At 39.4% G+C, this 23,339-nt stretch overlaps 1 protein-coding gene across 2 annotated transcripts in view; it reads right to left on the bottom strand.

Annotated features, from left to right (window-relative positions):
- The window catches only part of SRGAP1 (SLIT-ROBO Rho GTPase activating protein 1), a 146,875-nt gene that overhangs the window by 55,263 nt on the left and 68,273 nt on the right, over window positions 1–23,339 (bottom strand). For both annotated transcript variants that reach the window (XM_039570768.1, XM_039570769.1), the window contains exons 2-4: window positions 18,455–18,650; window positions 15,876–16,038; window positions 7,606–7,668 (exon numbers count right to left, since the gene is read on the bottom strand). In XM_039570768.1, coding sequence (XP_039426702.1) covers window positions 7,606–7,668; window positions 15,876–16,038; window positions 18,455–18,650 — 422 coding nt within the window. The remainder of the gene's footprint in view (window positions 1–7,605; window positions 7,669–15,875; window positions 16,039–18,454; window positions 18,651–23,339) is intronic.

The following is a 23,339-nucleotide window of genomic DNA, read 5'->3' as shown; positions in this document are numbered from 1 at the left end:
ACAGACCTGTCCACCTCACTTCAGTGCCTGGTAAAGCTATGAAGATTATTCTGGGAGCTACTGAGTAACAACTGAAAGACAATGCAGTCACTGGTCACAGGCAGCATGGCTTCATGAGAGGGAAGTCCTGTTGACCAAGGGAAACCAGTTGATGTAATCTTCTTGGATTTCAGTAGATCTTTCAATACTGTCTCTCAGAGTATCCTGGACAAAATGTCCAGCACACAGCTGGAAAAACACCACGTGATGGATGAGCAATGGGCACAGTTACAGTGAATGGGGTAACATCAGACTGGTGACCTTCATTAGAGGCGTTCCACAAGGCTCCATCCTTGGTCCTGTGCTCTTCAACATCTTCATTAATGACTTGGACTCAGGACTGGAAGGGATGCTAAGGAAGTTGACAAGTGATACAAAACTGGGAGGAGCTGCTGACTCCCACCAAGGCAAGGAGGCCCTGCAGAGAGAGCTTGACAAACTAAGCGAACTGGGCAATCACCAACCTCATTAAGTCCAACAAAGGAAAGCTGCTGGACTCTGCACCTGGGATGGGGCAATCCTGGATGTATGGACAGACTGGGGAATGAGAAGCTGGAGAGCAGTGCCATGGAAAGGCACCAGGGGGCCCTGGTCAAGGGAAAGTTGAATATGAGTCAGGAGGGCCACCTGGGGTGCATCAGGCACAGCATTGCCAGCCAGGAAAGAGAGAGAGGATGGGCTCACCTTGAGTACTGTGTGCAGTTTTGGGAGCCACAATACAAAAAGGATATAAAGCTATTGGAGAGTGCCCAAAGGAGGGCAACAAAGATGGTGAAGGGACTTGAGGGGAAGCCATATGAGGAGCAGCCGAGGTCACTTGGTCTGTTCACCCTGGAGAAGAAGAGACTGAGGGGAGACCTCATTGCAGTCTGCAACTTCTTTGTGAGGGACAGAGGAGGGGCAGACACTGATCTCTTCTCTGTGGTGACCAGTGACAGGTCCTGAGGGAATGGCCTGAAGTTGTCAGGGGAAGTTTAAGCTGGATATTAGAAAAAGGTTCTTCACCGTGAGGGTGGTTGGGCACTGGAACAGACTCCCAAGGGAAGTGGTCACAGCATCAAGCCTAAGTTCAAGAAGCATTTGGACAACACTCTCAGGCACACGATGTCACTCTTGGGAATGGTGCTGTGCAGCGCCAGGAGCTGGACTCAATGATCCTTGTGGGTCCATTCCAACTCAGCATATTCTGTGATTCTGCGACAAATAATATCTGAGAGTTTTCTAACTGCATCTCAAAGCGCCTAAGAGGTGAAACAAGGATTCATTCTGCTTGCCAAAAGCAGTAAGCACTGAAGTTTTTTAAACTATTTTTCTGAAGGCCTAGCAGACTAGGCAAAAATGTCCTTCTGCAGAGGCTGACACTTCAGCTTGCCTCCTTGTTGGAAGCAGCACTTCTTGAAGGAGTAGAAGTGTATCGCTACCTGTTCTCACCAATGTCTCCACACCGACTCCACTAGCTTCACATCACTGAGGAGTATTTCTTCCTCTCACTGCTTGCTTATAGCACATGCTACCAAATCCAGACTGTCTCACTCTACACTGATTGAAAGGCAAGTTTTGTGGGAGAACTACATGGAACTCATAGTCTTTGTGGGGAACTAAGATGTCTACTTGAAACCCATGTTCTCAAAACAAACTCTGCACAAGTTCTTGGCACAAATGGTTTCCTAAATAACTTTTAAATAAATATTATTATTCCTAAATAATTATAATAAATTTTAAAAAGAAGCCCTCTCTCTGTATTCACGGGACTGGACATCAGTCAGTCAGTCAGTCCTACCCAAGCCTCACTGGCTTAGGAATCAATACAGACTCTGTACAGAGCAGTGACCAGCCTAAGCATGTGACTCCTGTCCAGTTTGTTACGTTGACAGCACTGCTTAACTCATGCACTAGTGAAATCATTATTTTGCAAGCCTCTGAGGAAAACTTTTTCATGATTTTTCAGCCTTTTTCATGATGTGTCAATGCTTTTTTAAGAGCTGATATTGCAGCAGCTGAACTTAATTTGAAAAGTGTTAGAGAGACACGTATGGAAAAATAAATGGGAACAAGCTAGGGACCAGGCTTCCAAGTATTTCAGTGCATACTTCCTCAACAAATTAGCTTAGAATTTGCATGCTAAACTGCATATATTATTCTTTCCCTTAGCACTATGCCATCTTTTTGCCTTGGAGTTTTAAAGACTCTTAGATGTTGTCAAACATAGTAACAGGCTTTCCTAAATCCTACAAATAGACTTACTGTATGAAAAGTTCTGAGCATCGTAGGCCTCTGATCTGTGAACATGCAACAGACTCATAGATCTGTTATTCAAACTACGAATAATTTCATGAAACAAGCAATAATGCTTCTCAAATGTCCACCAAACTGTTGAACTGACAGACCATCCTGTGAGAGTATCCATCACTGAACTGACTTTAATTAGTCTCCAAAGTGCTTATTGATCAGCCATCAAGTATGCATTGACAAAAGAGAGCATGCTGAACTGCCATCATGACATTTACTGCATTTCTCCACTGTACCAAACCAGCATTGTTAAATGCATATTAGTACCTTCCTAAAATTAAATATTGAGTTTATCTCCTATTAATTTAGCAGGTTTATTTTGCTGATCCAGTGATGTAAAATATAGATTTCTGTCAGGTGACTGTGTCAGACTACAAGCAGATGAAAAAGATTATGCTACCCTAACCAAGTACTCTCACATTTGTAGGTGACAGACTGTTCACTTAGTAGTATAAACATCTCAATTTTTGTGCCAAAGTTTCACCATCATTCGTAAGAGCTCAGCAAATAGGCTTAAGGCAGAAGATAGTATTTATCACAGGGAAGGGCACATTTGAGTACATCCTTAGATAACTATTTTATTTAAACCCACTGTTGTTATCTAGGAAAATCCATCAACAAGACAGTAATTAGTGCTGTACTTCTGTGGGCTATAAGAAAAGAATATTCCCATAGCAAGGGACTGGCTTTCCTTTACTACATGCATACTTCTTTTCTAGAAAACTTCTCAAGCCAAGGGAAGACTGAAAGCTACAGAGTTAAAATATATTGGAATTACTGTGTTAACATGTACTTTATTTTTATAATAAAAGTGCATAATTAAGAGCTTTTTCATAGTGTTTCTCAGGAAATAGGAATTTCCTGGAACAGTAGCTCATCCCTGGTGTAATTACCATGTTTGAATTGTTATAGAATTGTTGCTGCTAAGATGTGAGTTCTTATCAGAAGGTGGAGTCATAAGGGTTTTATTAAATTGTGTTAGTTAGTGCTCTGCACAAGAAATAAGTAAAATCTTGTGCCAGTTTTACCACACCAGTGGCCTCTAGCAGTAAAGCAGGCTCAGTATGAGCTGTTGTCAGCATCCTGTTCACTCACTTTCAAGCCGAACTCTGATGTGGTTTTAGGAATTGTCATTTACTGATATTCTTATCAATACAGGATTACTGATTTCACCTTCTCAGATCTCTGACGTGCTACAGTAAACTAAACTTTTTAAAGAGAATTCAGATTCTGTGTTATTTCAGCAAAGAAAAAAAGAAAATCTGGCAGCAACCACCTTGAGAAATTAAACAGCCAAGATTTTTGAAGAGTAAGATAAATCAATGGAAGATGCAAGTGGCACAGAAACCCTTCTTTTTTAACATCCAAGTTGCTTTGGACTGCCCCTAGTTTTTCATTTTTCTGAGAGCTTTACATTTGCATTGCTTGTGAAATGTGTGATGCCAGTAGGATTAATTTGAAAAGCCACGTGGGAGACATGAAGATATACTTCTATGATGTGCATCACTTTTCTCCACCATTTGCCCTCAGTCTTATTACGGGAACAGCTCTGTATTTTTAACACACTTGTGACCTCCCTGACTTCTTTAGAGGACATTTATGAGTATGTCATGACCCCTAAATAAGTCCAGTGGAGACCTCTCTCCAATACAAGAAAAGAGTCTGCCTACCTTCTGTTCCCTATCATTCCCCATCACACAGGTACTATTGTTATATACAATATATACAGTACTTGATCTGACAAGGCAAGGTACTTTAGCTTCCCAGAGAGTGGAAGAAGAGTTTGACTGGGGAGTTTTCTCTGTTGCAAAGATGATCTATTGCAAAGTCAATAATCAGTCGTCTCTTTAAATCAACACGTAAGAAGATTTCTAAATCAGGCGGTTCACCAAAAACAACAACCCAAATATCATACAGATTTCCGTGTGACCAACTTTTCTTCCTGTAAATGCCAGGAAAAACTCCTGTGACCCTACACAACTAACTGAGCTCCCCTTTCCCCATCCCCCCCTCACTCAAAAGATACACCTCATTGTAGTTTCTATAGCTTATATTCTTATGTAAAGCACAGGACTGATTACTAGCCTGCACTGGCTGAAAGTGTAGTAAGGAGAGGAGTGCAGCTGCTGGGATGGTGCAGACCTGAAAATACCAACTGGCTGGCACAGCCACAGAGAAACCAGGCATAGTTGTAAGTACTTGTCAGTCACAATTTACTGAGCTTGCAAAGATACAGAATGAAGCCTAGCTATTCAATCGTTTTTAGCATGATGTTTTCAGTCATAATTTTAAAATCTGTGCATAGAATTGAAAATATAGAGTTTAAAAATGCATTTTTATTAGTCATAAAACATGTAGAAAACATATGTAATGTAACATTTAAAAATCTTTACATAAAAGAGATGGAAAATTAAAAACTATGGCTTCCCTTACAAAAATTCTGATTATTCCAGCAAAATAAGCCTGCTTTGTTCACAGTTCTAAGAACATCTGAAGTTGTGGTTCACCTGCTTCTATTCTTACTTTTTCAACAATCCTGTACATGACGAATAGTTTTAATGAGGATGGCACAAGCCAAAGGCTTTAATTTACAGACCTTTCTTGTAAGATAAGGAATGATGATAAGAAATAACCAGATTATTAAACCTTCTTCATACATATTAAAAGCTCTGATACTTGCCCCTCACCCAAAGGCTTTACAGGTATTTAAATTCCAGTATGATTTCACATTTTAAGTGATACTTCATGAAGGCATCTTTCCTTTCAAAAAAACAGAACTAAGTAGTAGGGAGAGACTTCAGTATTAGTATATTGCTCACAGATTTGAAATTAATTTGCTTTTTTTTGGACACAAAGATTTATCTCACAGTACTAAGACTGAATTCTTTTTCTTTTACTTTTTCCCCTCTATAAATCATGGGGCAAACAAGAAGATGACGTCTCATTTTTGTAAGTGACTGAGAAATGTAGCTGCTGGAGATTAAAATTGTTGATACTTGTTTCGATAAGGGCACTATGATCTTATTCTGCACACAGTAAATGTCACACAGAATTAAAAACCTGTGCATGAGGTTCCCAACTGTCTAGATACTGTTCTATCTTTATGTACATGAGCAGATATAATACACAGACATGGTGATGACCATTCTAAACATGCAAGCAGTGAAACAGATGCTACTCTGCACCATATTATCACTTTATTATGTGTGGGCTTTATTTAGCTAAATGTGGACATGTATAGCTGACCAAGCCCTTTGCAATCAATGAAAAGCTAGACAATGAAGTTAACAGTACAGATCACTTAATCTCAAGCAGATTCTTGCATCTGATTAAAGGGGTCTCACCTCCCCATATTAGATTTCCAGGGACTTTACCTGGAACCCAGATGGCATGCTAAGATATTTGTATCTACAATGCAGATGTCTGCAAATCAGGTGAAGTAAATTCCATCCAAAGAGACCATCTCGCAGCAGTAGCCTGACTCAAATTGTGGACAAATTCAGAATTTTTATAACATCAAAAAAATTCCCATTTAAAAAATAAATCTTAAATTCTGAGAAAGAAATTAACATGCACTGGAGGCCATAATACGGAAGTTAATACCTGATTACATCTGTAACCATCAGTGTGAAGATATAGCACTTATGTGAAGAAAAAGAGTGAAAATACCAAAGTCCAGTCCTGCAGATTTTCACTGGTACTTCAGGAAAGTGTTTCAGCACATGCTTCACTGTTTCCCAACCCTGGGAGCACAGGCACTAATCCCAAGCCTTGCCAGACACTGGAGTTATGCAACTGTTTAATTGAAACAAGACTGTATCTTCAGGGCTTATTCAGCACTGAAGTCCCACTTGTGCCATGGCTCCTGCAGTCACTGATCCCCTGCAGCTGTGTGCATTGTCTGCGGCTATCGCTACTTTGCAGAAGCTGATCCCAGAACACTTCACTGACTACAGGCCTCAGCCAAGAAGGTTTTCCAGTATTGCACCCTACAAAATCAGTGGTAGTTTCAGACAAAAAAAGCCCCAAAGAAAATCCCAAAGGAAAAAAATAAGTGGTGGTTTAGGACGGCTTTGGTTATATGTGTCCATAACAATTCAAAAGAACTGAGGGCAGTAAGACAAGACTAATTTTCTTTGGATCTCCTTTTTGCCACCTAAGTTGTTCTTGAGTTCAAATGTTCTTCAACCCGTCCACTGATGGTTGTACAATTTTCCCTAGGTCAAAAGAAAAATCATCAAGATGCACAAAAGTAATGTTTGAGTTCTGCCAGTGGAGATGTGGTCACTGATAGCTTCCTAAACTTCCTTAAGGTCACAAATGTTTCTTGATATCAATATTGTAAGGGTTTTTTATAGTCCTCCAAATCTTGAGAATGGGGAACACAGCAGTCTAGAGATTGCTATGCAGGGTACTGGAGCATATATGTTTCAGTTCTTCCAAACAAAAAAAGAGAATTTAAATGTACAACTTCCTCAATGAGTAAGAATCAACAGGCTTTTATAAGAGGTGCATATCATCAGTTCCTCTTAATTCTACAGATGTGTTCTAAAAAAAGAGTAATTCTTGCCTTTTTTCTTTCTCACAACATACCACCTCAGAAAATAGCTGGGGAAATAGTTATCAGGTAGACATCATTTTGCAGTAACAAGTTGTGTGAATGAGTTTCAAACAAGAAAATGGGTTCAGACCTAAGTTTGCTCAGATTTTCCTACGCATTAGTAGGAGCTTGCCAGAATGTTCACAGTGTTTTTTTTCTTGACCTCTCTAAATGGTTTGGAAAGACTACAAAACCCTCTGTTTTTCTTTTCATTATTTACTTATCCCAGTCAGGGATGGGGGAGGGCACATAAGTAACATTTAGACAGCACAGCACTGATCCTGCAAACACCTATGGATTTTTTACTGAGTGTAGTCCACAGGTAACCAAGCAGATGGCAGCATGGACAAAAACAAGGGAGAAAAGAAAGAAGCTTTGCTCTGGTAAGCTCTGAGTAGAAATGTCTCATTAATAAACAACAAAACTCATCATAAACTGGCTTAGCAGAGTCAGAGGGGAAAAAACTGTTGAAAGCAAAGAGTAATCCTGAAAGCATTAGCATATGTATTTTAAACAAGTGAATACTCTTTTCAAAAATATAGCTTAGGCTTGTGTAAAAGACAAAAATAAGTATCTCCACTGGGGGTAACTTAGTTGATGAAAGTCCACTTAAAGCTTACAGAAGTAGTCTGATATGGAATTTGTATAAGATAAGCTAAGTAAGTAACTATACTTACTGTGTAAAGCTCGTTAAGTACTTTCATTAAGTCTTCGTGAAGCTGAAATGAAATCTCTTTACTCTGTAATTAAAAAAAAAAATCATTAGGAAAGGGCATGTAAAAGCTGCAGCATACATTTGTTTCTCGATATTTATACTCACTGTTCATCCTAGACAGTGAATGCAATGTTGCTCACAAAAACCATTCTGAATTACAGTGCACTAATAACAGTGATTCAGGGATGCAGAGGCAGACAGACAATATCTGGACAGAGGACTTCTACAAGGAAACCCAGAAGTAATTTGAGATATTTTTCCCATAAAGCATCAGGAAATTAGGTGCCAATAGAAAGCGTAAAGTTCAAGATTATTGTTTTTAATAGAACAAACTGTGTACTATTTTATAACTGCTAGGATATACACAAAAACTAAACCATGCAGAATGTGATATTCTAGAGGGACATCCTGCTGAATTTTACATCTAGCATAGTCTTTGTTTCTCAGCACATGCAACTATCTAAATATTTATGCAAGAAGTAATTGTGGCTCCTCTTTGAAGCAGATACCCAACTGCATAGTATTCCAGAGCGTGGGCTGCTAAACCAACTTTGTTTAGCTTTTCTGGACTGTGACTTTACTTTCACTCTGACCCAGAAAAAAAGAAACGCTTAGCAATAGTTATTATCAAAGCAAATATGTCAAAACAAGAGTATTTAATTGGAGTCTCATTGAAATATATTCCTTTGTTAGTTTTCCACAGCATTTCAAACTGATGAAAATGGTGGCAACTGTGCAAGAGTTGAAGGCATTCATATCACAGCCTTTGGAAAACAGCTACAGAATAGAGCTACAGGACTTGGCAAACAGCCTGGCTACATTTCTTCTGTGATGCTCAGCATTCTAACATCCATGCTGGAAATGTCAGATTTTTTTTTCTGTGAATAAATTGATCATTAGTCTGGCTTCTAAAAACTCCATCTCCATGATAGATAATGGCCTTTAGCTATGAGAAGTACTTTGTATTTGTACAGAAGCCAAAGGAAAATCCTCAGGGACACATCTCCAAAGCTGCTAACACATATTTGGCCATCACTAGAACACCTGCAGGAATAATGGTTTCTGAATGAGAATTTCCAGCACAATGTCCATGTATGAGGAGAAACCACACCACACATCCCACCCACTGTGTCTTCCAGAAGGATGAAACAGATACATACAGTAGCTTGAACAGAAAATTTGGGGTTTTTTTCCTCCTGCTCCTACTATCCTACTTTAACTCTGGGCAGTATTTTAAGGCACCCATCATATCACTTATCAATATTCACTCTGATCCTTATATTCAAGATGATTTTTCACTGACAAGAAGCCAGAAATAGAATTTAGAAAACACTTCAGTGAAATTCTTGTATTCCTAAGAGCATTAGCTGTAGTAGCTAAGGCACAGTAAGACAGCTGCTCTGAAGCTGAGGTACACAGAATTACTATGAAACTTTCCTTATTGCTTATACTTTTCAAAGTCTGGTATTTTCACGAGGTATGCATTAGTTCTATAGTATCTAGAACACAAGGCTTACTACTTCAATTTCTTTGCAAATATCAGATTATTTTCATCTAATAAGAAGGACAAAATTTCCTATATGTAACAGTACAAAGCGCTTATGAAGATTTGGAAAAGGACTGCAGATTTGCAAGCTGCTGTAGGGAAATGCCGTAAAATCTTTAGCAAAAATTCTGAATTGCTTTTCATTGCTTTACACTGGCACCCTGCCTTTAAAAGTCAGCAGTGCAGCTCTAACACAGCTTACACACCTCCTTAAAGCTCCAAGTGGAGGCCACCTGTTTATTCTTGGATAGCTGCTTCTATAGTGCTGAATATGAGTGGTTTTTAAAATTACTTTAGCAGAAAGAAGGGCAAAACATACAAATAAGATGTTTGACATTAAGATGAAAGCATATACATGTGGGAGGAAACTCTAGATAAACTCCAGATTCAAGCAATTTATCCCTTTCAACTGTTGCTCACAGCCATCTCAAGGCTGCTGAGAAGTCAATCCCTTAATACAGCAACAGCAATCCTAAGGCAGAATGCTTTAACCTGGTAGTGCAAAAGTTTGTTTGAGAAGGTGAGACAGAAAACCCCAAACCAATTTTCTCTTTAACCGTTGAGATTTTGCTGCAAGCAAGGCACATTGAAGGATGCACCCTTCTTTTCTGCTCTTAATGCAGTCCCACCTTAATGCAAATAGACACCAGATGAGCTGAGGATTTGGTGAATGATCACTATTTAGTAGGAGCCATTTCTTCTCTTTGCTCCTTTTGAGCTCTGTCCAGCACTGAAACACAAGCAGTCCAGCCCTCAGGATTTACTGGCTAACATGCAAACATGATCTTTTCCAGGGCAACACAGTGATCAATGGTAACTTTGAAAGCAAATGGAAGAGAAAGAGGAAGATGCTTTTGTAAAAGGACAATAAGCTTTAAAATTGAAAGCAAAAAGAGGAGGAGGCAGGTGATCAGCAAAAAGAGCAAAAAATTGGGAAGTGACAACCTAGCAATGCCACACAATCACAAAGGAGTTATTTTCCACCACTTCATCTGTGGACTCCAACTCACAGAGGGTGCCTGTAGTGATGGATAACATTTCAATTGATGCATCTTTCTGATGAAAGATTTTGTAGGAATTATCCAAAAAAATCAAGCATATATTTGGGTAAACTTAGCAGTATAAAAGGGATTCCTTTTTCAAGAACTGATATATTTTACATTAGCATGTAAGATCAAGAAATACTGACGTGAGTGGCAAGCAATACAGCTTTTGGTGTGTAATATATGGCACGTCAGAGCACTAGTTAAGAAGTGCATTTATTTTTCAGTGGTTAATTGCTTTCCTCTTTCTTATTTATGCTACCTATTCCCTACAGTAGAGTTCAGCATGTGTGAATGGTGTGCTCCTCTAGGAGCCCATTCTCAGGGTGCCCAGACAACAGAATGTAAGATGCAGCACACATTATCCTGTTGCTGAGTTGATAGCTCTAATCAGGCTATTAAAATCTGACAAACAATCACTGTTTATTAGGTGCTTATTTATTCACTGTGTCCCTGAGAAATGCACTAGTACCTACCAACCAAGAGAACAAAGAATATAATAAAAATGTTACAGCATATGCAAATTCCTGCTAAAAATATTATACATGTTACTAATCTGGTTCAAGGCATTAAGAGACAGTAGTGTATTTTTTTCATCTGACAGCAGGATAGATCATACCCGTGCAACAGACAAGTAAATGTACCTAAACCGTCCTTTCAGTATGTGCTCAGCTTTCAATACATCAGTGGTCCTTAATGTTATCAAGATTTGTATTTGTGGATTAAAGTCTGAGAAACTTAAAATTTTATTCCACATTAATATATTTTCATTGAAGTCTGTTAAAATTTTTCCATCCCTTTCAGTTAGAGCATAATTTGGCACTCCAGCTTTACTCTTGTTTATTTTAACTGAAATTTAAGAGTCAGTCCAGTTCTTCCTGGAACTCTTTAGTGCCTGTATTTAGCATACAAAATGCTACTCAGTTACATAATTTAAGGAAAATATTCTGTGACTATTGCATTTAAATGAGTCCCTGTGGGAAGTGAAGAGCAAACCCTTCTTTTAAGGAGGTTTCATGAGCTGCAGTGACCCTAACATAACCAACTCAGCAAAATTTTGTCCCAGACTTGACAGTCTATAGCAACAAACAGCTTTGCTATAATTTTAAACTTTTAAATGTTTAAGGAAATGATGCAAAAAATCTATGTGCCACAATCTGTATAAAATCAAATAGATTCAGTAGGTAGTCAATATTCCTTGTTAAAAGCCAGATTATGGAACTAAAATATTTATTGTGCTTGGTTTCTCCAGCATCTTTTACTGTAAACATTGGATGATGTGTTCCTCTTGGCTTATGTAGATTTCTGTCCAAGGAAAATACATGTTTATAAATTATAAATATACAAATCTGCTTAAGGATTTTGTGGGTATGTGTTTATACAGTTGATTATTACTGCTGTGGTAACCAGAATCACTGCATGAAATATTCTGCATAATACTTTTCCCTTCTGCTTGACATTTCTCCTTATTACTTTATTCTTTAATTGTCCCCAGGAGGCCAGCTACCCCATCTGCCTGAAGAAACGTGAAAGCATGCAAGGTTTGAACTCTGCTACTTTATTTTTGTAATTTTATGTGCAGCACGAAGGCCAGGCATCAACAGCAATCTTACTGCTTTCATATGCCAGGAACTACAAAGAAGAGATTAGGTGCCTAGCTGAAAGTATGAGGCCTGACATAATGTCTTCCAATAAATACTACAAAATCTCTGTACTAGATCCTATCTTTGTCCTGGATTTAGTACATTTAAACAGATGCCAGTTCCTGACCCCTGGAAAAAAAGAATGACAAATAGCTCCTGGGAGAACAAAATCAATGAATATCTACATGGTAAGGAGGCCAGACCAGACAGCAAAGCCATGTACAATCAGGTACCTGAATATACCACATCCTGTCCCATCAGACCATGTAGGGTATACCCAGTAGGAATCATTTCCCCAGAACAATCCAAATGTCCAGATGCACACAAAAGGAAAAACCAGAATGATGAAGAACAGAGAGCGAGACAAGGACAAGGTACAAAGACTAAGGAGCACAGACACCCTTACCACTACATTTTACCAGATCATCATTGGCTATTGCACACACCTTTTACAGAAGGAGTAGTAAAAGGGGTTGCTACAAACTTATGGCTTATGCTATATCCCACATAGGAGAGGGAACAAAATAATACTCTAGTGGTAAGCATGGCTGGGAAATGAGGAAATTATTTGATCTTTTCTTTACTACAATTCAAGCTGGAGTCAATCTTAAGATATGAATTCAAACCGTACTCCTCTAGAAAATGTTGGGCTCACTTCACAGAAAATTCATTAGAGAACCAACATGCCCACCAGCAAGATGGAAAAAGTCAATAATGTCTACCACTGAGAAGCAGAAAGGGAAGTCCCATCCTTTTGGGAGAAGAAAGGGGGAGAAAAAAAGAGGGAGTAGAAAGAGTCAAGAAGTTTAGAGTGATTATGAGTTTGCTGTTGTCTCCCCTTATCTTGCTTCTGGGCAATGAGGCAATCCACTCTGAGACATTTTTCCTTTCTGTGGCAGCAAGACTGGGGTTTCAGAGCAGCACAATGAAGATCTGTTCTGATCAGGGACTTGGTGTATGTACTTACTCTCCCGACTTGGAAATGGAGTAAAACACCTTGCTGTCGCAAGACTGATGGAGAATTAAAACAAGGCAAAAAGTAGTGATGCATAATACCATTAGATTAATAAGCTGTAAGATATATAACTAAAAGATCTAATCATTGAATATAGAGAAGCTTGACTAACTGGTATTTGTAAGTTACAGAATCACAGAATTTTAGAAATTAAATGCTCTTGTGTGTAATGCTGTGAGAGCCAACAGAGTACAGGTATTTCCTGCTCTTGGCCATGGATTGCAGTAAGACACTAAGTATGCATTTGTTAGTCTATTTTTAAAATCTTCACATTACTGCTTTTCTTGATATTTATATTTATTACTTATAAGAGTGAGAGAGAGCACATATTTCACAGAACAGTATGATCAGATTCCAATGTAGAAGTATCTGCAGGAAATGGTTTGTCTCTACTTTAATTCAAAATCTATGAACAGTGAACAAATTCCATATGCTTTCACAGGGATATGACACCTATTGAGACTGATTATATTTTCTCTGACAATATTTTATTCTAAATACAGTTTTTTTGAAAGTAATCTGAAGAATCACAGAAATGGACAAAAAAATGCTTAAATACTCTATCTGATGTTCAAAAATCTCCAACAAAATCAATGTAATTTTCTTTAGAGAGAGAATACTATTTTGATGGAGGATGCTGTTTGCTGTCACCTTTCTCACTCTAAGTGCACCTTCTCTTTGCCCCTGTGATCTCTTTCCTGCAAAGAGAACTGTACCACAGGACATGTGTTTTGAATCAGATCTTTTTGTGGCCCAGTAAACATCCATTATGCAGTTCTGTGAGTACCTTAAGTTAGACTGCTCATTCACATCTGACACAAATTACCACAGGATCATGGAAGGGTTTGGGCTGGAAGAGCTTCATCATCAGTTCTGCAACTGGGAACAAACAGCAAATAAATCACCAGTACTCTGCAGTAAGCATCACAGCAAGAACTGTGCACACTGGGGCTCAGTGGAAACCTTCTGCAACAAGTACTGAGCCTGACAGACTGTCTTAAAAATGTGTGCTCAGACTTGATACTGGTGAACAAACCACATTCAGTCCACATGCCCATGAAGTTCACTTAGACCATGCTGAGAGGCTGCATGTCCTCCTGCCACCCTTCCCCTCACATTATGGGACTGGCTCAGATCCCTGCACATAGCCTTTGCCAAGCTCACTCTGCCCATGCTCCACCTCAGCTAACAGCTGTCTGACATAACATTCTCAGGCTGAGTGTCAGATGGCAAACCCTGATGAAAGGTAGGAAAGGGCTGCTGAGTATCTGGGTTCTACTAATGTGAGCTTCAGGTTATGCACGGCAGGACTACCTCAAGTTTCTTTTCTTTCCCCTTTAGAAAATCCAAGTTAGGAATAAAAAAGCAAGAGAAGCTGCTTGCTCTTCTTCAAGAAGCTATGCTAGAAAGAGAAAATCTCAAATGTTGCACCTGCATGGGCACAAGACGGAGGACAGAGACAATGGAGGACATACGGGACAATACACCTCCTGTTAATACACTGAAAATATCCATGTATTTTCCTCCTTTCGAGAGAGAAGTTGCAGCAATCTCCATTAATAAATTATGAGTGAATATAAAGGGACACACACTTCACAGAAAACTCTTAACTATATACCATTGTACAGTCCTTCTGGACAGAAGGGAAGGAAAAGCAAAATTTCTAGTGCCAAAGAACTGAACCATGCTGAAAGCAAACAGGCTTGTCTAATAACGCACACCTAATGAAGAAGATACCTCTGAGGTAAGACATAAACAACTGGAAAGCTATTCCAGATTCAATACCAAAAGAAATTTCTTACTGGTTTGCAACTCTGAGATATCCCCACATAGACAGTACTGCAGCCTGTTCAAATCACTTTTCTCATTATTGGTTCAACTTCATAAATCTTCCATATTACTAAATTAAGTGCTTAGTGAATTAGTTTTACATATCAGACCTATTATATGAACAAGCCATTACTGATTGAGAAACTATAAACTTCAACTCTGTCTCTGTTACAAGTTTTAATGCATACCAGGAAGTTTGATTTAAGTTTTTACTTTTATTTCCTTCAAGTACAACCTGTGTGCTCCCTAAACGATTCTTCTCCCCACTCCAGTGCTATCTAGAATTATGGTGGGGTGTATGTGAAACCAGTTCCCTATTTTGAAAACACTACCTCAGGTACCCTCGCTAACATTTCGTCACATAGTTTACATCTTTTAACCTTTACTCTTCTCGAGCTCTTTTGTATGCTGATTGTCTACCAGCATCTCACTGTGACTAACAAATATGCATTTATAATCTATTTGCCTTTTGGAACATTTTAACAACAATGACTGCAAACACATTATGTAGGTCTTGAGCTAAGGTTACCTAGAGTCCTTGCTTAGCACATGATGGATTTACACATTGCATGCGTTATGAAAAAACGTAACAGTCATGGACTAGGAGAAGCATGTACAGAGACAACACTTACAGGATGTAATAGAAATACTTATGTTACCAGAAGCATATGTTCATATTTAATATTAGAAAGGAAACACTTTTAGGAGAACTGCAGCATAAGCTACCAACTTTATGTCAAGGAACTACAAAGTAAACTCTTGCTTTGTCTTCAATCTGTTTCATTCACAATGAAATTCTTTTTTACAAATAATTCATTAATACAGCTTTACTATTTCAAGAGTCCTAAGCGAAAACTGTTTCCTTTCTGCATGGGCGGACAAGTGTGCTGTTTAGAGAAGGACAGGCTTTTCCCCCTGCTTTTTTTGGATATTTGTGAGTCAGCTCTTCAGGTTACCAGCATATACGGCAGGGTCCCAAGCATTTCAGCACTAAGTATTTGCTTCAAGAGAAAAGTCATGAAGAATTTATATGTATGCTAAAACAGATTTTATGCTGTGTGTGCCGAATCTTCTCCTCAAATGCTATCTATTAGGACACTTGCCTCCCTCATGCATCTTACAAGCCTGGATGGAGGACTGCAGGAAAGGCATTACCTTCTTGAACATTCTGGTGGAGTCTTCACTTATCTGCATGAATCGCATGATCACGTTGTTCAGGTAGATATCACTCAGTGTTGCATGGTCTTTGCTTTCTCTTCTCACTTGGTTTAGGAGTAAGTACCAGCAATTCACTGGCGACAAGAGGTTCTGGTCTTTCCTAAGGAAGGAGATACACACGTATAATGTATAGAAATGAAAAAGTTATGTTATTAACTGAAACACCTCACTGACATTTACAGTCATAACTTGTTACATAAAAATAGCTGCTTCTGAACAGTCAGTACCCATTCTTGGAATAACCCAGGTTAGGCAAGCCTCAGATGGCTTTTAAGACACATTCAAGTTCCATGAGGCATGGAAATACTCTGCAAGCCACCTCGAAGTATAAAAATGTCTTGCCACAAAGCTCAGAAATGGAGTACACGTAAATATTCCAAATCAACAAAGGCCACTCCTGGAAGAGTGACAGTAATTAATTTTTGACATTAGAAATAAATGAGCACTGGAAGCACAACCCAAATCCTTCATGAGCAAAATTGCAGGAGTAGCAGTTTCACTGCATTGGATTTGTCTAACTGATGAAGTAGAAGAAAATGTCTCAAGCATCCATATTCTGTGAGCAGTGCTCATAAATTCACAGCAGTCATAAATATACTGCTACTGCTAGTCCTAGATGTGTCAATTACAAGACAAACAGCAGGACTGGACTTTTTCCAGTGATCCAATTCTGAATTCCCATGACAGACTTTTTGCAATGTAGGCCCACTCCCAGCTTTAATATAGCAAAAAATGAAATCAAAGATGACTTCTCATTTCTTCTACACAAGGCAAAATGAAAATACATATAGTTCAGCAACTGTTTCACAGACGACAAAAACTTGTTTATAAAACTTGTCTTATGTTTTTATTGACATTTTAGTATCAAGTTTGCCTTTCAACTAACTGCTCTAAAAACTTGCTGCTCTTTTTTTTCTTTCTCTTTTACAGGGATTCTCCTTAAGTTAAAAGGATAAAGCACATGAAGATAAAACAGGCAGAAATGGTGATGAATTGAGGGAGAAACTTCTCCAACTCTTGGCAAACTCTTCTGATAATTAGCTATTATCATTGTTAGAAATATGGCCTTTAATTCCCATCTAATTGTCTACTTTTAGCTCTCACCCCCAGAATCAAAGCAACAATGAATGATTAACAGACAAAAGTCTTTTCTTCATCAGTGCTTTGCTTTGCTATGAATCAGGAGTTAAGAAAGCTTCCATTTGTTTCAGATGGACATCGTAACAGTGTTACTTCACAGCAAGGGGTTTTATCAGCCAGGTCAGACAACATGAGCACTCCTGAAAGTCCATGCTGATATTACTTGGTCCTCACTGCTGATTCCACAGACCTTCCTGATTGTTCTGGGGGCAATGGTGGGAGCAGCTCAGGGGACCAACAACTAAAGCGACTTTTGCTGTAACCTCTTCTCAAAGCAGAGAACTGCAAGAACAAAGCCAAAGGCAGAACTCAAGTCATAACCCCCATGCACAACTGCCAGTCTGGATTTAACACGTTTAAGAACAAGGAAAGATGTTTGTATGCACAGGGAAAAAAGATTTTGCCACAAGCAGAATAAAAGCCAGGGCTCTCTCTGAAGTGGTGACATATGCACAAGTTGGTTATTTCAGAGAATCAGTGAGTCACTAAAACAAATTTTAATAAATATATATTAATGCTCTTTGAACAGTGCAAGCTGTATTTCATTAACCTTTCCTTTGCCAAATGTATTTGGAAAAGACTTGTCCTGAAACAACAGTTCTATCTGTGTATCTCTAGCACAGCACTGAGTGAACAGTGGGAAAATTATTTTTTAGTTTTACAAACACAAAATACTGTTCTAAATCCCTAAGCATAACAAGGCCAGACACATGCATTCATTAATCAGCTCAAGTCAGGAAAATAACCACATGAGACTATGTCAGCAAGTGATGCACTTGAAACACTTCAGAAAACATACTGTACACAGTATGCCAGATACTACCTGCCCACTTGTTTTGCACAAAAGATACTATGCTATTAAAGGGATACATTAAATTGTAAACAATGCATAATGTTCACATCATCTTTATTTCCAGGAATCAGAGGGGTGAAGACACAGCCAAGTTCACATGCAACAACAAATCAGAAAGTTTTTTTATTAATGTCTTTTTTGTTGCTGTTGTAATGTTGACTGACCTTCATGCAGATACTTTAAAATCCTATCAACTCCACTAGAGATCAGCACACAGCTTCCAAGCCCTTTTGTGGCTCTGCATCTCCTCTAGATACTGGCAGTATTTTGGGTGGTTTAAAATCCATATGGTAGGTTAAGGATAATATTTGTGCAACTTACCTTTTAATAAACTGAAACTACTTGTCAGAACCTGACCTGAGTAACTGCAGAGAGCCACATCAACAACAGTATTTAGGCACTCACCTACCTTTAACCGCAATGAGAACTGCTGCACTGCTAAGCAGCGGCGGCGATTTTAAACAGGCCTTGGAACCAGAAACAGGTACAACATGGGGGTGATGGGCAAGCAAGTTTCTCTTACTTGTACTGCTGATGATCCTTTGTACTTCTTGTTTTTGCCATGAACCTCTCTGCTAGTTTTTCCAGATTTCGGGAATACTCCATCTCTATTTCTGACTTCTTGCGGAAGAAATCCTGCAGATCCTGAAGAAGCTGCACTCTCATTTCAGTCTGCTGCTCCAGGCATTTCTGCTGCTCAACGAGTTGAGCTCGGATCTCTAATGAGAGAAACACATCCACTCAGGTCAGTGAAAGCAAATGAACTGAGTGTTACAAACCAAAATTACGAACACTCCAGTGTACTTCAGCCTCACAGCTACACCAGCTGGATCTGGATTTCAGCTCCCATGGTGGGATGCAGCAGCGGCAGATCTCACTTCTGCCACCACACGCTTAATGCCCAGCATCTCCCACCTGCTGTCTGTCTCACAGACGGCTGTGGCAGGGGCTCAGGACTCTGCTGGGCTCAGGTGAGCCTCCACCTTCCTCTCCCATCCTCCTTCTGGCCTCTGGCACTAGCACAACATTCAGCTTGGAGTGATCTCCTTGAAGAAGGTGGCGCTGCCCCGATGAATGGCTGGATAAACAAGCACCCTTTGGGCCAGGATGAGTCTGCTGACTGTCAGGTGTTCTATGCTGGCTTGTATCATCATGTACACCACAGAAACAACCTTGTGATAAATTCTGGAGGCATTATCCATTGTAACTGTGCACAGGTAAGCTTCGTATCTGCCCCATCTGTGCCAGGGAGGAAACCGGTGTACTATACATGCATTCACCAAGGTTTTACAGCAAATATAGAGGAAAACATGTACCTATATTTAGAGACAACTACTTGAAAATTTGCACAAGGTTCCAGAGACAGTAGTATATTTTTTAGGATTAAAAAAAATCAGATCGTTTGGAAGACAATATATGCTCACAATCTCTTCTAGAGCAATAGGGAAAAGCCTCCAGATTTCTTACCACTTTTTACTATATGCAAAATTACTAAGTGGTAGGGTTTTTATTTTAGAGATTTCTGGGGTTTTGAAATTTTTTTTTTTGGGGTGGTATTTTTTTAGCATTTTTTTTTCCTGAGTGCTAACCAGTTAAACACATTCTGAGAACACTTAGTCTAAAAAGATCCCTCTGGTTCTTTAGAGTTCATTACACTTTTGTCAGCTGCCCAGGCACAGTGTACTCCAGTACTGCGGAGTAAAAACAGGAGTAAACGCTTTGTGACAATAATAGATGCATATATTTTTTACACAGTTTAATGCTGTAACAAGGATTTATCAATAGCAAAAAACCCAGAAGTGATGCCCATGTAAATGCAAAATTGTTGTGAAATTTTACTTGATTCGTAATGACCTAACCACACTGTGGGCAAAAAGATACTGGAAATCTTCGATGCCCACAGCAGAGTTTGAAATAGAAGAGCATTCTAAAAGTCATGCTAGCATCACAGGGAACTGCAAACCACTAAGTAGTAATAACATCGCAAAAAATTATCCGATGCATCTAGGATCTAACGCATCCTTACTGATCTTAGAGCAGGTATGAAGGCAGAGATCCACTCTGCTGGGATTCAAGCACGTATACTGAAATAAGTTGTACAAGCACAGAAAAATGTTAAGCCAATATATTTGCTGGAGGAGGGAGACACTGCAGTATGTTCTTCCAGATCTCCCGAGAGCTACCAGCTGCTGTGTTAATCATTAATGAGACCATCCATTTTTACAGTCTGGGAGGTGAACCAAAAAATTCATGGTTTGGTTTTCACTTCACTTCAGATCAGTTTGTTGGAAAAGAAACCATGCCTCCAGCAAGGATCAGCCACTGTAATACAACACTGTATCAATGACACTCATGTACACAGAGGAGAAAATCGCATCGGAGCTGGAAGGTTAACAACAGAAACAGACACTCAAGACCACTTTTTTGGGTGTCTACTACTGTTGATATTGCAATAATGGAAAATTCCTGTTTATGGGAAACCAGTTGTACAGATTCACTGGTCAGAGGCAGCAATTTTGTTCATAAGCTGGGGTTTTTACTAAATCCAGATCCATGTACATGGTCCCTATACTTTGGCCATCTCCCTTTCCCACTCAAGATTTTCTAGCAGTTACTTTGAAAGCAGCGTTTTTTATGGAGCAACTATGTTCTGATTATTTTGTAGGTCAGTGTATCTTGCTGCTATAATTCTCCTTTTTCAGGCAGGCTTTTACCATAGCAACAGGAATGAGCAAGATTTTAGAAACAGGAATATATGAATAGAAATACAAGAAACAATGAATAAGGGACAACAGATAAAATAAGAGAAAACTGCCTTAGCTTTTTGATGCTGTCTGGATTTCCAATGTACAATAGTGGCTTCCTTCAAACTTGTATTTTAGAAAACAAAATTGAAGCATGATCTATGAAAGCTGATGGAGATATACAAGCTCTGAGTAAGGTTGATAAAATTAGGAGCTCAGGGGGCTGCAGCTTTATGAAGGAAGATTTGTAATTTCTGGTTATTTGAATCTCAGAAAAGAGAAAGAACATGTTGGGTCCAAAAGGCTGAGCCTATGGCCTCCTGCTGGAGGAGGAAAAGGGGAGATGTATATCCCACTCATGCTGGCTGATCACAGTCAGTCCAGAAGTGACTTCAGCAGCAGTTCTCCTTCCAGTCTTTCATGTAATTCTACTCCAGTTTTAAATTTTTCTTTTACTAAAAACATGTGTAATGCCATACTGGCAGGCTGAGGAGAGGGCAAGGAAAATGATCAGAAAATGTTGTGATTTCCATTTTCTGATGAGAGCAGTGGATTAAAAAAAATACCCCAAGAACAAACCCCCAGAACAAGCACTGGCATAACAGGCAGGCAGCCTGAGCAGCTGTGTATGACAAAATCACAACTGTCCAGGTACTATTAACTATAATAGACTACCCGTTACCTATTGCTATGGAAAAATGCACTAAGGCAATGCCATTTTCTTTAACCAGTTCACATGTGTGATGTCCCTAGGGCTAGAAAGAGTGGCATGGAAAATTGCTGCACTGTATTCAAAGAAACAAAGCCAGTGAAGTCCAAACTCCACAGATACAGAGACAGGTGCAGCAAGTAAGAGAAGGGTGCCTGTCCTTACTCTTATTTTGCTGACACATTTAAATTCGAAGTCAAATTGGTACCAGTTGTAATGGTCAATGACGTTGTCCTATTCTGCTGTGCTGAGTGGCTGATGTCAAATTTCCAGGCTATTTTGTGCCAGGAAAAGGCCCATTTAAACCCTGGACGAGTTAACACCTTCTCCTTCTTTCTCTTGGCAGCTTTAAGTCATGCTCACTGGTTTTCTGGCCAGGGGCTGGCTCAAAAGAAATCCCATCCATTTATACTGCAGCTTGAACAGACTGGTATCACATCAAATGGAAAAAAAATTAAATCCACCCTACACTTTGTCCAAGATTTGCACACACAGTCAAAGCAAGGAAGCAGTTAATGTGACTGCAATTAGATCAATAAACTGGGTAAAGTTTTATTTCTAAAGATTTTAATGTTAAAAATTATTTTAGTTATGCCCTCACAGACACTCTCCACTAGAATTACTGCATTAAGTATAAAATTAGATTTTGTTTATGCCAGTTTTGAAGATATAACTCCAACCTTTCAACAAATCTTTATTTCCTTGACAAGTGGTTAAATCTGTGCACCATGAAAAGTAAAGAGACAAGATTACAGTTGCTTTGAAAGTTAAGTCAGAGCAGATGAAGCTGAACTACTGACATCACCCAAATCATAATCAGAAATAACTCATCAAGGTTACCTCTTTGCACACAGTACAGTACATACAGACAGTGATTTACATAGCACTGCAGTAATACACTGTACTACCCTGAAGGACATGTATGTAACCAGTGACAGGCTAGCGCCCTACCTGAAGGAACCTGTGGAGAGATACACTACAATGTGACACAATGATAATGCTGGCTACACACCAGCATGGAACAAAGTTCTTCACCTTCACTTCCCACACAAAAGCACCAGGCACCACCAAACATCCCAAAAAAGTCACAGGAAACCCTCTGCTGACCTCAGTAGCTGCACAACTTCTAAACACATGGTATTAACCAAATTAACCCATGGACAGACCAACACTGCATGCAGACTGCTGCCCTGCTGCAGAACTCCCCACTGCAACGCCCGCCCCCATCCCTGCCCTGTGGTACTGCAGTGCTCCAGCCGTGCTGCACTAGGCTATGTCTAGCCTTTCAGACCTTGGAGACCTTTCAGACCACCACAAACTCATTACCAACTCTCGAACAAAGCAACTGTAAAGAATGCTTCACGGTGCTATCAACACCTGCCAGAAGATGCTTCCTGTCTGAGCCACCCCAAGAGCTGTTGCAGCCTGCCACTCTTAGCTCCCATTTAAGTGGAACTAACTTTTATGCTTGCAGAGCAGCCCTGACATGGGCTTTGGTGTTTGGTGAAAGCTCCGGAAAATGCCACAGAGCAGGACATGTCTCCCTGGTCACCCCCCTCGGCTGCACCGCAAGCCTCCCACCTGCTGCCTCACCCTGCCTGGCAAGGAGCTATATTTAAGTCATGATTACAATATACAAACTATGCAGACATATTAATCCAGTAGCATTACTGGATAATCATACCAACAGCCTCAGGGCCTCACCCTGCAAAAGATCACAAAAGCAAGTAACTCAACAGAACTCTTCGAGAGTACAGCGGCTCTCACAAGACATAGTTATGTTTGCAGGTTTTATCTCTTGGGTAGCCAGACAAAGGCGTATCCCCTCCCATTTTTCTTCAAAAGCCTCCTTCACGGGGAAAAAAAAAAAAAGAAAAAAGGAAAAAAATTAGATTAGTTTTAAAACACTCAGAAATGTCTCATCAAATGCACTAAAACCAATACATGGTATCTTA

This window comes from Corvus cornix, chromosome 1A (genome assembly GCF_000738735.6).
Source record: "Corvus cornix cornix isolate S_Up_H32 chromosome 1A, ASM73873v5, whole genome shotgun sequence".
Classification (NCBI taxonomy): Eukaryota; Metazoa; Chordata; class Aves; order Passeriformes; family Corvidae; genus Corvus; species Corvus cornix.
The sequence above is the reverse complement of the archived record's forward strand: the minus strand, read 5'-3'. Positions and strand labels throughout refer to the sequence as shown.